The 15,258-nt window shown below is 35.6% G+C and overlaps 1 protein-coding gene across 9 annotated transcripts in view; it reads right to left on the minus strand.

Annotated features, from left to right (window-relative positions):
- Window positions 1–15,258, minus strand: part of SOX5 (SRY-box transcription factor 5) — an 899,287-nt gene that overhangs the window by 187,094 nt on the left and 696,935 nt on the right. For all 9 annotated transcript variants that reach the window (XM_031443970.2, XM_031443965.2, XM_064479110.1 and 6 more), the window contains one exon: window positions 5,298–5,384. In XM_031443970.2, coding sequence (XP_031299830.1) covers window positions 5,298–5,384 — 87 coding nt within the window. The remainder of the gene's footprint in view (window positions 1–5,297; window positions 5,385–15,258) is intronic.

A 15,258-nucleotide genomic window follows, 5' to 3' on the forward strand; every position in this document is an offset into this window, starting at 1 on the left:
TTTTTTTTTTTTTTTTAAGTATGGTTCTATACAATGTCTTTTACAAATGGCTACTTTTTAATGCAGATTGTAATTTTACACACTTTCCCCAAAATCATTCCATTCACTTACTTGGATACTGTATGTAAAATGTAAAAAACATTTTTAAAAAATCACATTAAATTTGCTGCATTTACAGACTAGAATGTAGTCAAAAACAGTCATCTCAAAACATGGCACTTTTGGTCATTCATTCATCAAATACATACTGGGTTCCAAACTTTGGGCCAACAGTAAGCAAGATAGTCCACCAGGAAATTTCACCACGTAAGCAGGCTAACGATGGGTGCATCTCAGAGGGACTCATCATCTAGCTGTAGTGGGTCTGGATGTTTTCAAGTTTTAAAGGATTTGCGAGATCACCCATTCCAACTTTACTGAAGACAGACTACCAAGCATCATGTAAAAAGCTCAGGCTTTAGAGACAGACAGAATTAGTTTTACAAGTTGACCCCGTCACAACTAAAGTACATGGTTTTGGGAACAAAAGGCTTTGTTACAGTAATCTTTTAAGGGAGATGTTAACAAAGCGCTGATACATAAATGGGCATGTAATCAATAGTAATCTGCAACTGTGCTTAAATGAGGGGATGGGGGGGAAATAAACCAAAAGAGGTAGCCTGATTTCCACAACTGCTTGAAAGTATCAGGGCAACGTGACACCTCATCTTTTTGACTACACCATGCTTCCTGAGTGACGGAAATGTTAATTTCAAAGAGGAAAAGGTTTTAGGTTAATTCTGTTATCCGATGATCTGGATGGCGTAAGCTCTGAAGCCTGCATCTACAAGAAAAAATAATGTTCTTATAATTATTTTAATTTTAGAATCTTCACACCCCTCACACAAATGAATACTTGTTAAATGAATGAATGTTTATTAAATGAGAAAAATGTTGAGGAGAGGATATTTTTGTTTTCAAATATGAAATCCAGATTAAATATGTAAGAGTATCTTCTTAAAGCATGCATTTTTAAGTACCCATTGGAAAAGGTATATGAAACTTCTTAACAGGTGAACTGGATTATTGATATGCAGATTGACGCGATCCAGCAGCTAACCACTTTCCCTGTCACTGGCTGTGTTTACACACTGGCACAGGGACTGTGGCTTTCTAAGACAGAGCAACTAATTGATTTGCCGAAAACATAAAGTCACTTTCTACTTGATAGACAATGCCAAACTTATTTTAAAGATCTATATTCTGTGCACTGGTAGTCTTTCTTCAGTTCTTATGATCCGGTTTTTAGAAAAAGTGAGAACATTACTCACAAGCAACTACAAGGGACTATAAAACAAGCTTAGTAGATTAAAAACATTAAACATTTACTTTATTTAGAAGTAAATGACTATATATTATGTACCTTCCTTATGGCTGACTCTTATGTTAAACAAGTTCCAGATCCAACAGTTCCCTCAGAAAATAATCAACATTTCCAACCCCGCTGGAAAAATGTGAAGACATATATTTTATGTACGAATGAAAGAGTCACAAGGTAATTAGCAAACCGCATGTTTTTTCAATAGTTACTGGATTTTTAAAGAATGGGGATAAAACAACTTTCAAAGTTATACAAACGCTTACATATCTAAATGCTGAGATTTTAGTGTCCGTGTTTTAAATTTCCAAAACTCCAAGGATACCTTACTAGATTTACTACCTGGGGCCTGATTCCCATTCCAAGCCTGCTTATTTTCAAATCCTCTGATGTTAGTCCAATAGACTTATCTCTTTCAAGCCATACACTGAATCAACATATCTCTTTTTCTCTCAAAGTTTCATGTCACCTGAGAGAGGCTCTACTTTAATTCACGGGTTGAATCTACACAGCATGTCTTTGATTCACAAGTTCTGAAAGGCCACTACCTTGCTGAGTGGGTTCTTTCCTTGAATCCATTATACTGGCATTCTAGAAAGCCTTTATGCCCCATCTTCTAGAAAGAACAAAATTATAGCTTTCAAGGAGAGCCAATGTTTTATTATACCAACTGCAGCTGGCATTTTCCTTAATACCAGCTACAACACTTTCCTGGCCCCAGTTAATACCCTCTGAGCGGATGAGAAGGGTCCACCAGGGATACCAACAGGAAATAAACCCGGCTCTAAAGAATTCTTCACACAAGGCAGGTGGAGAAACTGAGCTAGGCTTTTCTGAGTGACCTAGTCAGAAGACCTCTCAAACAATGTCCTGCTTTTAGACCAAAACAGAAATATTTGAGAGAATTTTGTATGCCAATATTTTTGCTATAATTCTATAAATAAATTTAAGTCAGTAAAATACACATTTTGCAATGACTCTGTTGAAAAACAAACGATGTTTCGTTTAGTCAAAGCTGCCATGGATCCCCAGCTACTGTCCTCAGGTGAGGTGCCAATGCAGTGACCTTCAGTGTAATGGCATTTCGTGCTAGCTGAGACAATGTGTGACAGTCCTGGCTGCCAACTGGAATGCAGGCACTGTTCTTTCCTCTTCTCAGTAACTGTGAGGCTACAGAAATACATTCCTTCACCTTTCACACGGCCAGTACTCAGTGCTTCTGCTACAGGTAAGGGCAAGACACCTCTGTAAACTGGCCAGTTCCACTACGTGGCTGATTGGAGAAGAAGGAATAACCCATGTGTTCAGGCAGCTAATCTGTTCATAACATATACTGACTGACTGCTGTCGGTAGAGCTTTTTAGTCAAATTGTTTTGTTCTGCAAAACGGAATCTAGTGTTCTTTTTGTGTGTTTTTTAGAGGATTGTTTCTAATGTAACTTTAAAACCTAATTACTTCACATTTCCAAAGTGCCAGACCATTTTATAAAATGGTATACATTCTAACAGGCAAGATCACCCAACATGAAAGATAATTTTATGCTTTTAGAAGTGGGTTTCCTTTATTAACTCACGTTGTTTCTTGAAAAATGAGATTGATTTTAAGTGGGTATGACAACTACTTATTGATGGCTAAACTACCCAAACCAAACGCTATTTATTTCTCCTATTTCTAAAGGCTTATCATTTTTACTTTTTCAATACTAATAGTAAGAAACACTTCTTTGAACTTTGCCGAGCTGTAAGTTTATTCTTTGTCCAAATGCCTTGGAAGTAATTCACTTACAGAAACTTGAAGGCAGCCCTCAGGAACTGAGTTCTGTCCTCACCTGTCTTAGAGATTTCAGAATGGGCATGTGTGTGCACGCGCGTGCACGCACACACATACACACTCATTCACTCACTCAAATGTCTCCTGGAACAAATTAAAAGTTAAATGAAAACTGACCCAGTAAAAATGGAGGAGAAAAGTTTCAATCCACACGAAAACTTGGTAAAAACTGTAAACATCCTAATATATGCAAAGGTTCTACTCAAATACATTGTTCCAAATTATCACCAATAAATCATCTGAGAATTGAGTAAGTTCACATTTTCATTTTTTTTTTAAAAAAAGGTCATGCTTATCCTTCCTTACCCTGACTGAAAACTGTACACAGACAGGAGACTTCCATCTTTACTTGCCTCATTTAAAAAAAAAAAAAAGCTGCCAAACAGTCGGGCCATTGTTCTGGACTAACTTCTGAGGTGGCGTGAAAACCACATTCCTGGGCAGTACCTAATCATCGCCTCCGACCCTCCAAGAACCATCAAGAAGAATTCATTTACCCCCAGAGGGCAACACGCTATTGTATCCTCTCCCCTCTCCAGCCACCTGTGAACAATGGGCAGTAATTGTAACTGTCACGGGCAGTAGGTAGGAAAAGTCACCCGGCGCTTTTTTCCCCAGTTTTCTGCCAAACCTGATCCGAGCACCTAACACAGAAGAAAGATCTACAGTTGCTTTTAAAACGCATCAGAAAACAGCTTTTTGAACAGAACCAGAGGACAATAACCAAACTTGTGCTCTGAATGTGAAGCTTAAAAAACTCAAAATTAAAGACAGAAACTTCTTTTGTGACGGTACTGCAGCTTCCTGAACTAACCCCACAGGCAAGCCTGAAAGGACAGCTGAGCTTCTTTCCTCTGTGCTTATCATCACTGCTGTTGCTGCTTTTAAGTCAGACTTGTGAGGAAAGCCAGGGAGGGAAAAATGTCTGTCCTCCAACGGAATGAGATCACACGGCCTGGAGCGGGCGGTCCCGCCTGCTTTGCTGTCAGTTATCACCTAGGTTGGAGGAGAATAAAGAACCTTGGAGAAGACACCCTGTATCTCAGGTGCAAATGGGTTAAAATCCAACAAAATCAAGAAACAGAAACTCCTCTGTTCTCTCTAAACTTTGCCTTCGAGCTCTTCAACCGATATTGATCATTATTTGCTTGAATTTCATTCCATTCCAGAGTTTGGTTACTTAATTTGCTGGTTAGCAGGAATTCATTCTTTCCCCACCCAGTCACATCCTAATCACAGCCTGAATATATGTAAACTCCAAATAGATGGATGAAAAATGAAATATTCAGGCAAACATTTTCTGGAAGTTTCCAGAATGGAGATGCTACTGTCAAGAAGGTCAAACATTTGAGAAGACTGATGTATGCTCTGCCTTTCTCCAGGATGCTCTTATGTAGTAGAGTCTTAAGAGACTTAAGACAATTGCCTCTCTCACTGGGAGAACACGTGCATGTACACACATATGCAAAAAAAAGTTATTTTTACACACATTTCTACATGTATATTAATATAAATCTGGTGATATTTTAAATATATATTCAGCCTCTATCAAAAATATACACAGTAATATATAAGTAAATAATTTAATATTGATGAATAAGTATTTTTTCCTTAAAATTAATCCTTTAGAACTCAGAATCAAGTGTCCTATTGGCAACGAATAGAAAAACTACAGATTGCCTACTATGCCCTGAGAAACCACACTTTTTAATTAATTGAAAGGATCATTTGATTTTATTTTTATATGAGAAATTAAATCTCATCCCCTTATTTCTGATTTTAAATGATTATGTGCATTCATACTTCTCATACATAGACTGTACAAAATCATCTCAAAATATGCAGTTTTTAACCCTATCATTTTGATTAGTACTTATAAAGTAAGTCCTTTGAATTTTTAAAAAGTGATGTAAATCAAGACTGTAAAGATACAGTGGACACACAAAGAGGAAAAATAAGAGCCCTGGTTCATCCCCTTTTCAAGATGGAAAAAAGAAACACCCAAGACAAAGAATGCGTGGGGGCAGAAGTATGTTATCACCATTAATAGTCTTGAATATCAAATTCATTTTGGTACATTTTGGATCAAAATAATTGCGAACGTATTACCTTTTATTTCACCGAAATTCCCTGATCCCATTGCAAGAAGCTTGTCTTTCCAGTCCTTTGAGAGTAGCTTTTCAATACTGGGGGTTTCTAAGTAGAAAAAAAATGCAAGGAAATCAACATGACTATCTTTATAATGTAGCTCATTAAAAATCTACCCACTAAAAATAAGGCCATCCCTATCCCAGCCCCAGTTCATAATGACTTCATCAACAAACTGATAACAGGGCAGGGAAAAAAAGAATGTATTTTGTCACCTGCTGTTTCAAAATCATTAGCTTTTCCGTCTTGTGGAACAAAGCCATACTAATTCTTTATGACAATGGGTACATATAAACCTGCAGTTCATTGTTTTTCAATTTGGTGAACAAATTCCTGCTATAATGGATGCTTGTCAATTTCAGGGTGTTAGTCTGCAGTCAAAAAATAATTATGTTGATAAAATACAGAGTAAAAAAAGGCAAAGAATTAGCTCTTAAATCTGCTACATGTAATTATATCCCTCTGTGTGTTTACAATTACATCCACTTTATAATATGTGTTTAACATCGTGTGGTGGTAAGCACACTGTGGAAAGATTTGCCAGTACCATGAACATTTTTTTTTAAAAAGTTCGCATAAAAGAAGCTTTACAAAGATTGCAAAATCTAGAGAAGTGAGTAATGCCTAAAACGGAAACATTATTTGCTTATTTCAGATTTGCAGCGCACTCTTTTACAATGCCTCGTATTAAGACAGGGCACGGATACTTAGAGAGCAGGGTTATGTGTTCATCTGAGATTTGTTTTTGTGCATCATATGGTTTTGATCTCTTCTTCTGTGTTGAACTTTAATGTGTAAGTAAATATAAATGCTAATAAAACTCCCAAACATTAAACTCAGTTCCAAATAATGTAATTGTATATTCTTGTCAGCATTTTGATGGGTACACAATTACAATGGCTTTCAATCCCACGATTAGCACTGCATTCAGTTAGAAAATGGTGTGTACTAAAAGATAAGTGTCCCAGTATGTTCCATCTAAATAACAATACCCACACTTATTATCCAGATCGAAGACCCACACCGCCATTCTCCACATTGGTGTTTATGTGTATTTGTGTTTGTTCAGACATTTGTTTACCCCCTACTAGGAGCATAAAGGGAGTACATGTTAACTTATCAAAGGGACCGTCTGGCCTAGAGACCATAAGATTATTGGAAACGGGTTAATTCTCTCCACAGTAAAATGCCTATTAAAGCGTCTTCTGCATCATCTTAGCTAATGCTATCTACTTTTCTTAGGCCCGCATCTTAAAGTCATCAGCTATCGGAGTCACAAAAGCCTGTGTGGCGTTTTCAACTAAGTGGAGACGAAATTTTCCTTGGAAAAACTGACAACATGGAATGCTTCTCTTTCAGATGTCAATAACTTGAAGAAAATAAAATGGTGAAAAGCTCTGAATGATTACTTCTTTATATAGCCTGTATATATAGTGTATACATACACACACACACACACACACACACACACACACCCCTACAACTGCTGTGTGCACATTGACTACAGAATGTGTGAAATGCTATTTTTTTTCCTTCATGACAAAATATATCTCTCCATTTTTCACATTTAAGGAAAACAAGAGTCTAAAGATTTTACTTTTACTTTTTCTTAAAATATCCCTATTTCTACACCACTGTGTTGACAATGGTAATGACAATTCTGAGTAATAAAATGCATTCAATCTCTTCTGATTGTAATCAATACTTCTGTTCACTGAGGCTTTAAAAGTAACTTTAAAATATTTCTGCAGGGATTTCCAATGTTTCTACATTCCCAGTAAACACTTCGTGAGTGAAATCATTTTTTAAACCTTATCAGAGTAGGTCAAACAAACACCACTGTTTCTTTTTTCCAGCACTCTACAAAAATTCTTGAGTAGCATGTAAACAGGGCACAGCCAATATGGTATTTGCAATAGAGCACTGTCAGTCATTAAAAGCTAACAAACCTTTGCGAAGCAGGAATGCAGCAATAGAAACCCATTGTGCACTAACAATAGGCCCCTGAACCTCCCGGCACCAAAAGCAGACCATTTTACTTTTAAGGCTATTGTCTGCAAAGTCCATGACAAAGCTTTTTCCCTGAAGCTAGACAAAATATTCACTGTAGTGTGCTCGTAAAGAAACAGAAGTCTTCTGTCTAAGTCGCAGAGTTAAAGAAACAGCCGCCAGATTTCTGAAACCTGCAGAACATTCTTGGCCTCTTTATTAACTTGCATAAAGATAGAAGGCTCCTATACCATGCCACTCTTTTCAAGTACTTGATTTGTAACATACACTACAGAAAAATGAATAACTTCTTTAAAACCAAGTAATTTGGAAGATGTAAAATCAGAAATATATCTAACTCGGGGCTGTCATGCCTGTGGATGAATAAAGATAATAATATTTGCAATTTCGATGAGGTATATACTTTAAAATAAGATTCTATAAACATTCATTGAGCAGCCTATGTGCCAGGAACTATGCTAGATGCTTTCACCTGTATTTTCTCATTTAATCAGAGCGAAGACCTGAAGACTCAGATTGTGTTATTACGTCCATCTTCCAGCTTTAAAAAAAAAAAAAAGATGAAGACGAAGAAGAAAAAGACTTGTCTGGGGTTTCACAATACCTGACGGGCAGAGCTGAATCTTGAACCAAGGATTTATTTCCCCATAAAATTCCTAACTCTCTTGTTGACAACAAAATGATAATGACAGCTACTATTTTGAGGGTTCAGTGCTAAACAGTGTATCAGGCCCTTTAAATGTGGTATCTCAACTGTTTCCTAATAATCTCCTGAATTAGATATTGGTACATCTGTTTCACCACTAAGAAACCAAAGCTTTAGGAAAAATCATGACTTGCCCAATACGGAGCTAAATTCAACCTACTGGATCCCAGAGTCTTTTGTTCTCTCTGGTATACACACACGACTTCATTTCACCTGCAAAATAGTCTTGGAGAGTTGGAAAGACTATTGTTATTAACTCGATTGGCTGGATGAAGTAAAAATTTGAAAGAATAAATTGAATATCCCAGGGTAACATGCACCTATTAGCAGCATGATGAGATTAAAAGCAAAGATTCCTTATGGTTTTCAAATGTTCAGGATGTAGTGAAGCCACTATATGGCTCTGAACTTTAGAATTCGATTTAAGGAAAACTTATGAACACATAGTGGTCACGAAATGAAAATGTATACATTTGATGGAAGGACTACTGGGTTAAAAGGCAAGCAACCTGGGTTCTCACCATAACTTCGACACTGTCTAGCTCAAGGGGTTCTAAAGTGTCCCATTTCACCCACTTCACCTCTGTATCTGAATTAAGTAAATTCATGTTCAGTATTCTACCAAGTGCAATGATACAATCTGCTTCCACTGGTAGTTCATGAAGAAGTGGTAAAAAATGATCTCACAATAACGAGCACAATAAATGGACAGAAAACAATGACTGAATTTCTCTGAAAATGGTAAAGATTCCATAGGATATAAATGATTACAACTACAAAAGACCAAAGGCAAAATCTCAATATTTATAATACATTGGTCCATTAATGTGTGAATATAATTAAAGTGAAATGTGACACAATTATGTAACTTCAGCGCTCATGGAGCAAAAGAGATAGCAGTTATCTATTAAATATTCCATTCTCTACAATGTGATTAAAAAAAAATACATGTAGAGTCGTATTTTATATTGTGCGTATGGTATGTCTGTGGACATAGAGTTATTTCCAAATGTTCAAATTCTGGATTATCCATTACATTTGTGTTAAGATATGTCATACTTTTACTTAAACGCTTTAAAGTTTCTCCTAAGATTTACTTTTCTCAAGCACTGGAGTACCATGATTATCATCAAAATTAAAGCTAGGGCTCTCTATACTAAAATAAGTATGACAGATAGTAATTGTTGCTATTAACTGCACTGCATTTCAGTTTACAGAATGCTGTCAGATACAATAACTCTGTCAATGTTACAGACCATTATTATATCCATTTTGCAGATGAGAAAACTAAGACTCAGAGAGAAAGCCAAGGCCCAGGATCACCTAGCAAGAAAGTAGAACAGACGGAATACAAAACCATGGCCTCTTAATTCAAGGATCTGATTCAAGGATCTGTTTTTTAGGGGAAAGGTAAATGCATGTATACTTTAAAAGAGAAAATAAAATAAACGTTAAGAGGTAAGCAGGAAGATACATTAGAGAGAAATGAAAGTCATCCTTATCAGTCACCCCATTAATAGTAAGGGGACTGTACCTGGATTACTCGTCTCCTGCCATCAGGATCCTTTTGCTATGTTTGCTTGCATTTCCCTTCTCACCCTTGCCTCTGTTTTGCTCACATATGCTTCTGCACATCAATGCCTATTGCAATCCCCACTAGTGAATGGCCCCCCTAACTGTGCCAGCCATTGTTACAACAGCATCCTGCCTCTTTAGAGCCCGTTCATTCCCTATAACTCTCACTCCTTTTTCCCTTCAGCGCCAAACACTCTCAAGACCGACTCCCTCATCTGGAACAATGAGACCTGGAGACTCATGCCAACATATTGTAATTCTCCAACAAGCTCCCAGTGCCAAGAATTAAACCACATTCGCTCCAGTGCAGTAGCTTTACACACAAGCTCAGGTTTTTGCTTTGTGTTTATGTAGGGTTTTTTTCCCCCTTAATCTCCCTCGAGCTGCAGTGGCAGAGCTCATTGAAAAATCGAACAAGCAAAAAAATATGTACGTGTAATATTTGACTTTTTAAACAAAGTCTCAGGAGTTTAGATCAGACCAAATCTACTACTGTTTATACTTTAATTTTGTGGCTTAAACTAAGCTGTGTTATTCCTGACATGTGATACGGTGCATATTTAGGGGTGAAAGCTGTCTTTTGGAAGGAACAACAATATGGCTGAATGTCAAAATATACCAATACCTCCTTCAAAGTCAAGAAGTAAAAGCATATGTAGATTATTCATGTCACAGAATCAGCATTGTAAACCTGGAAGGATCTTTAGATAACATTTAGAGAAGTATTTTACAAAAGTAATTTGCTACAATACATACTGGAAATTAATGGAACAAAAATTTCTTGGTTACTTAAAAGTAAAACTGAAACAAACATAAAATAAGCATTCCATTGTTATGTAAATCTAATTAACACTAAACAAATTTACATTTCTTTTTACAAGATTTAGATCTATTTATGTGCTGTCTGACTGTTAATCTTGAAGTGATTTATGGATTATACAGGATTCTTTATTCGATCAAGGACATTAGTGTTGGGAGATAACTTGTCTTATCAATATAAACTGGGTAATAACAAGTCTAGACTAGCCTCTTCATTTTACAGACTGAAAATTATCAATTAAGGATAAAGCTTAACTAAGATCATACACCTAGTTAATGATAGAGCAGAACTTGAAGGTTAACTCCTAGTTTGGTATTCTTTTCCATATACTACACACCCCAACAACTCTTTTAAGAAAGAGTCAAACTTTTCAGAAATGAAATGTTAGTCCAGTTTTATTCACCTCATCCAGTTTTAGACAATAATTAATTAGATGATAGGTCGTCTGAGTGGTGAACATCTGTTAGAATTAGGGTCTGTTAATTCAATATTCTCCCCTTGGAAGTTTTCACTGATGGCCCCATGAAATTAAAGAACAAACGCAAGTTAGTGCATTTGGCCAACTATATTTTTCTTCAAAAGCTAATTACAGTTCAATATGTTGCTATTTGGTTATTCAATTACTGATAATAGGATTATTTTTGAGGGGAAGATTGGGCTAAATCTGGAAATCATGTACCAGTAAGAGTTCAATTCATGTTGACAACAGCTGCATGTCTAGACAACATTTTGGGGCAAATATTAAACAACACAATGGAAGTAATATAACGACTTTTACATATCTGGAAAGTATCTGTGCACCGAAGACCAGAAGGCCTTGTAACAGTCCCATTAGCCAAGCGCTACAGCTAGTCTGCTACTGGAAATGTCAAGTTCTTTGAGGAAATGTTAAAAAATAACACACACCACAAGGCACAATAGAAACACATCTGAAATTCCAAAGCATTAGGATTTCAAAATGCCTCATTTTTACATGTAATTACCCTGAAGTGAATTAAGCTCTAGAAATACTTTACTTTTAGTGGTGCCAAAATACTTCTTTGTTTCCACTTGAAATTTAATAAGAGCTTGGTTAACAGGGGGGAAAAAAAAAAACCTTTGGCCTGCTGACTCAAGTTTTGAAAATTCTAATGTGTAATCAGTTTTGGGAATATTGCGATATTTAAATCATTACCCACAGGCTTTAATTTTCTGAATGTATAGGCTAAAACTATTCACCTATCTGTTTAATTATACTCAATCTTCTACCACATTTTAGAAGAATTTTTTATCACATGATTAAATATACCATAATCCATATGACATAATTGCTACACATCAATAAACTTGGGTTTACTCCTCAAAAGATGGCTCTATGTCTTCTACACAAAGTAACCATTAAGAGATGGACTTATAAAACTCTCATAGTTTTATTCACTCCATCACTCAAGAAAGGTAAGTACATTTCCTGGCTTAGACTACAACACTTTACTCTTTTTCTTGTTTTAAATATTAGGTCCCAGCAAAAATAACGTAAGTAATTTGAGGGCAGCATTTCAGAAAGAAATTGCAGAGTTATTCTTCATGTACAAAATCTCTCTTATGTCTTGCTACTAAATGTAAAAAAATTATACAACGTGACTCCATCACTTACCATAACTAGTTTTGTGGCCTTTGGCAGGTAATTCAACCTCTCTATGCTTCAATTTATTCATCGGTAAAAGGGGATAATAACTCTACTTGTATGATTGTCAAAATAATTAAATGAAATAATTTATGTAATTAAGTGTTTAAAACAGTTCTGGGCACACAGTAACATTTAAAAAGGTTGACTAACATTACAACTACAACATATACAACAACCTAAGAGAACGCCTTCAAAGATCAAATGAAATATATACACATATGCTTCACTTTGCCCAGAAACTACCCAGAACTCAAACACCTCATCAAAGGTTCTATCTCTACATATTTTTATGATACTGATTGATAAGCTGTAGTTTCACTGGTTTATCTGTCATTCCTATGAATTTTTCAGTTGGTTCATGTCAATAAAGATGACACAGGAAGAGATGTAGTGGTTAAGGGGGACAAAGACAGGTGTCATTTCCATTAGGTTAATGTAGGAATTGTCCCCAAATTGCACAGAAATACAAAAGTACTCAACTCATCTTTGCCTGAGTGTTTTTTTTTTTTTTTTTGACAGTTGTCTTTCTAACTTTCCAAGGGTTCTATTAGGTCCTCAACAATGGCTAAAGCTTTTCAGCCAGTGCTGTTGACAAGTGAGAGGGAACAACAAACAGCTCTGTAGTGCTCCTTTCCCAGGGTCACTCAACCAACGGGAACATTTACTATTTTTATTTATTAGCGCCGTAGCGCTGTCCTCTCTCATGGCTAACTCACTCCAACCCCCATGACAGGAAAAGCATTTTAACTTTTAATAAAAATGGGAGAGTGAGGCACTCCTGTGGAAGGCTTTCAGTAAAGTGCATGGCTAATGAATATTGTCCATCTGTACCCAAATAATTTATGATGTCAGCAAAGTGTGGGTGGTGAAACGTGAATTAAGTCCTAGCCATTAGTCACGATGAGAGGGGTGAGAGTGAAGAGTAGGAGGAAGCAAAGGGGCTACTAAGGCAAGAGGGGTGGAACAGAAAAGCTAAGGGAACTTGAAAGAAAACTGGGGAGAAGATGCTCATGATGGCAGCAGTTAATGGTCGATTTGTAACACTTGAACTATTTCTCATAAAAGAATTCCATGACTGTTTTTGTTATTTCACCCAGCAAATAACCAACCTTCTCAAAGACAAATTATAATACATATCTGTTATTTTCCATATATTTTATTTGAAACAGTATTTTCTCAATTGTGTACATATGAGATAGAACAAGAAGGAAAAACAAAAGACAAGCCATAAGAATGAAATTATAGCAAAAGGTATATGAGTATATGGCATATTTAAAACAAAGTCTTAATTTCATAAGACAAATTTATAGACAAACAGGGAAAGTTTAAGATAGCTTAGTAAAGAGAATGAATAGTTCTAAGCAAAATATATATGCCTATTGATATACTTAAGGAAAGAATTACCTAAATATGTATTGGAATTATAAATAAAGCAATTATCGTACTATAAGAGTGTATTCACACAATCATCCATTTAATTAGATATCAAGACCATGCTGAAAACAAAAATTAATGATCATAATTGTAGAATTCTGTTGTGGTTGTTTAAAATTACGAAGGTGGGTGGTAGAGATGATAAAGGAGATACAAAAAGCATAGAAATAGAAAACCACTTAACATACATTAGAATAAGAATTCCAATACTTTAAAAATATGACAGAATGTTTTACCACTGGAAGTGAGAATTAAAGTGCATACAGCCTGATGCTAAAGCACGACACATCCTGAATCTTCTCTATCACAACATATGTGAAAACAAATCGCAATCTCAGCTTGCCAGATGCCTGAAAAGATATGAACAATAAAAGCTGGCATGATTCATATGATAAATCAGAGATTGTGATTTGCAGGTAGCTGAACAGTTGAGCTGAAAAACTACTTAGAATTCAAATTATAGTTTATGTTCTAATACATAGCATTAGATTTTAAAATTAGGAAAAAAAATCCCTCTGGTTTGCTTAAAATCATATATCTAAATTTGCACTTAGCCTTCTCAACCGAAGTAGTCCATCTGCCTTAACAACTTGTTATATTTGGTCTCTCATAACCTTTCATGGATTTTGGATCGTGTCATCTTTACAGTAATTTTAGATGAGAAAATACAATAGTTTTATTTGCAAATGGCATTTAATGTTCACAAGCTTAGACACAATCTAATCAACAACGAAATTTAAAGTTGTGTGTTAGGAAAGACTTGCTGTGAACCCCAAAAATGCAGAACAGCAAAAAAAATCAACCTCTAAGAAGCATTCTCATTTAAAAAGAGACAAGTGAAAGAAGACAAAAAGGAAGCAAAGAAAACAAACAAAAAAAAAAACAACTCTGGAAAAATAGCAAAAGAGAAAAGCACAATTTGATTTTCAATTTTCTTGTATCAGCAACTTAACCGATCTCACTGTAGGCAGTGGGTATAAAATCAAGCAGGTACAGTCTGTTCATTTATTCATTTAATTTGAATTGAATGACTGTACAAAAACATTGTCTTTGCTTTTAGCGGCATAATGTCCTGAGTTATCAGACTACTTTAAGAAATGTACGTCAAACATGGACACTTACATTTTCTTTATTTTGCACAATTCACACACACGAGGGCAGACACACGCACACACACACAAGATCAGAAGGCCTCATACTCTATCCATTTATTCATTCTTTTATCTAACAGTTTTCTGTTAAGCCACTACTGTGGCACTGTGATAGTAACTGAGACATGGCCTCTGAACTTCAATAAACTCAGCATACACTGTTAAATGTATAGACTAACAGTGATCAGACAATAAACCTTTGACTCAAATTGCTACAGCGTCATCTGAGTTGCTCCCCTATTGTTTTATTTATTGAAATAAAGGTAAAGACAATAATGCCTGACTTCAAGCACTAGATTAATGAATAGTAAATAAATGTGCTGATAGATTTTTTTTTCCTAAATGTTACTATCGTAGCATTGCCATAAAGAGTTCTAAAATAGTCTTCTGTTTATCAATTGAACCTGCTGTAAAAAAAAAAAAAAAAGATTATACTAGGCAATAATTTCCAGAAGTGGGGCCAATTTGTCATCTTGTCCATAACTAGGAAAATAACATGAATTAAATCATGCTAGCAATATAAGGGTAAATTAAAAGATAAGTATATTGAGAATAATAGA

Source organism: Camelus dromedarius, chromosome 25 (assembly GCF_036321535.1).
Source record: "Camelus dromedarius isolate mCamDro1 chromosome 25, mCamDro1.pat, whole genome shotgun sequence".
Taxonomy (NCBI): Eukaryota; Metazoa; Chordata; class Mammalia; order Artiodactyla; family Camelidae; genus Camelus; species Camelus dromedarius.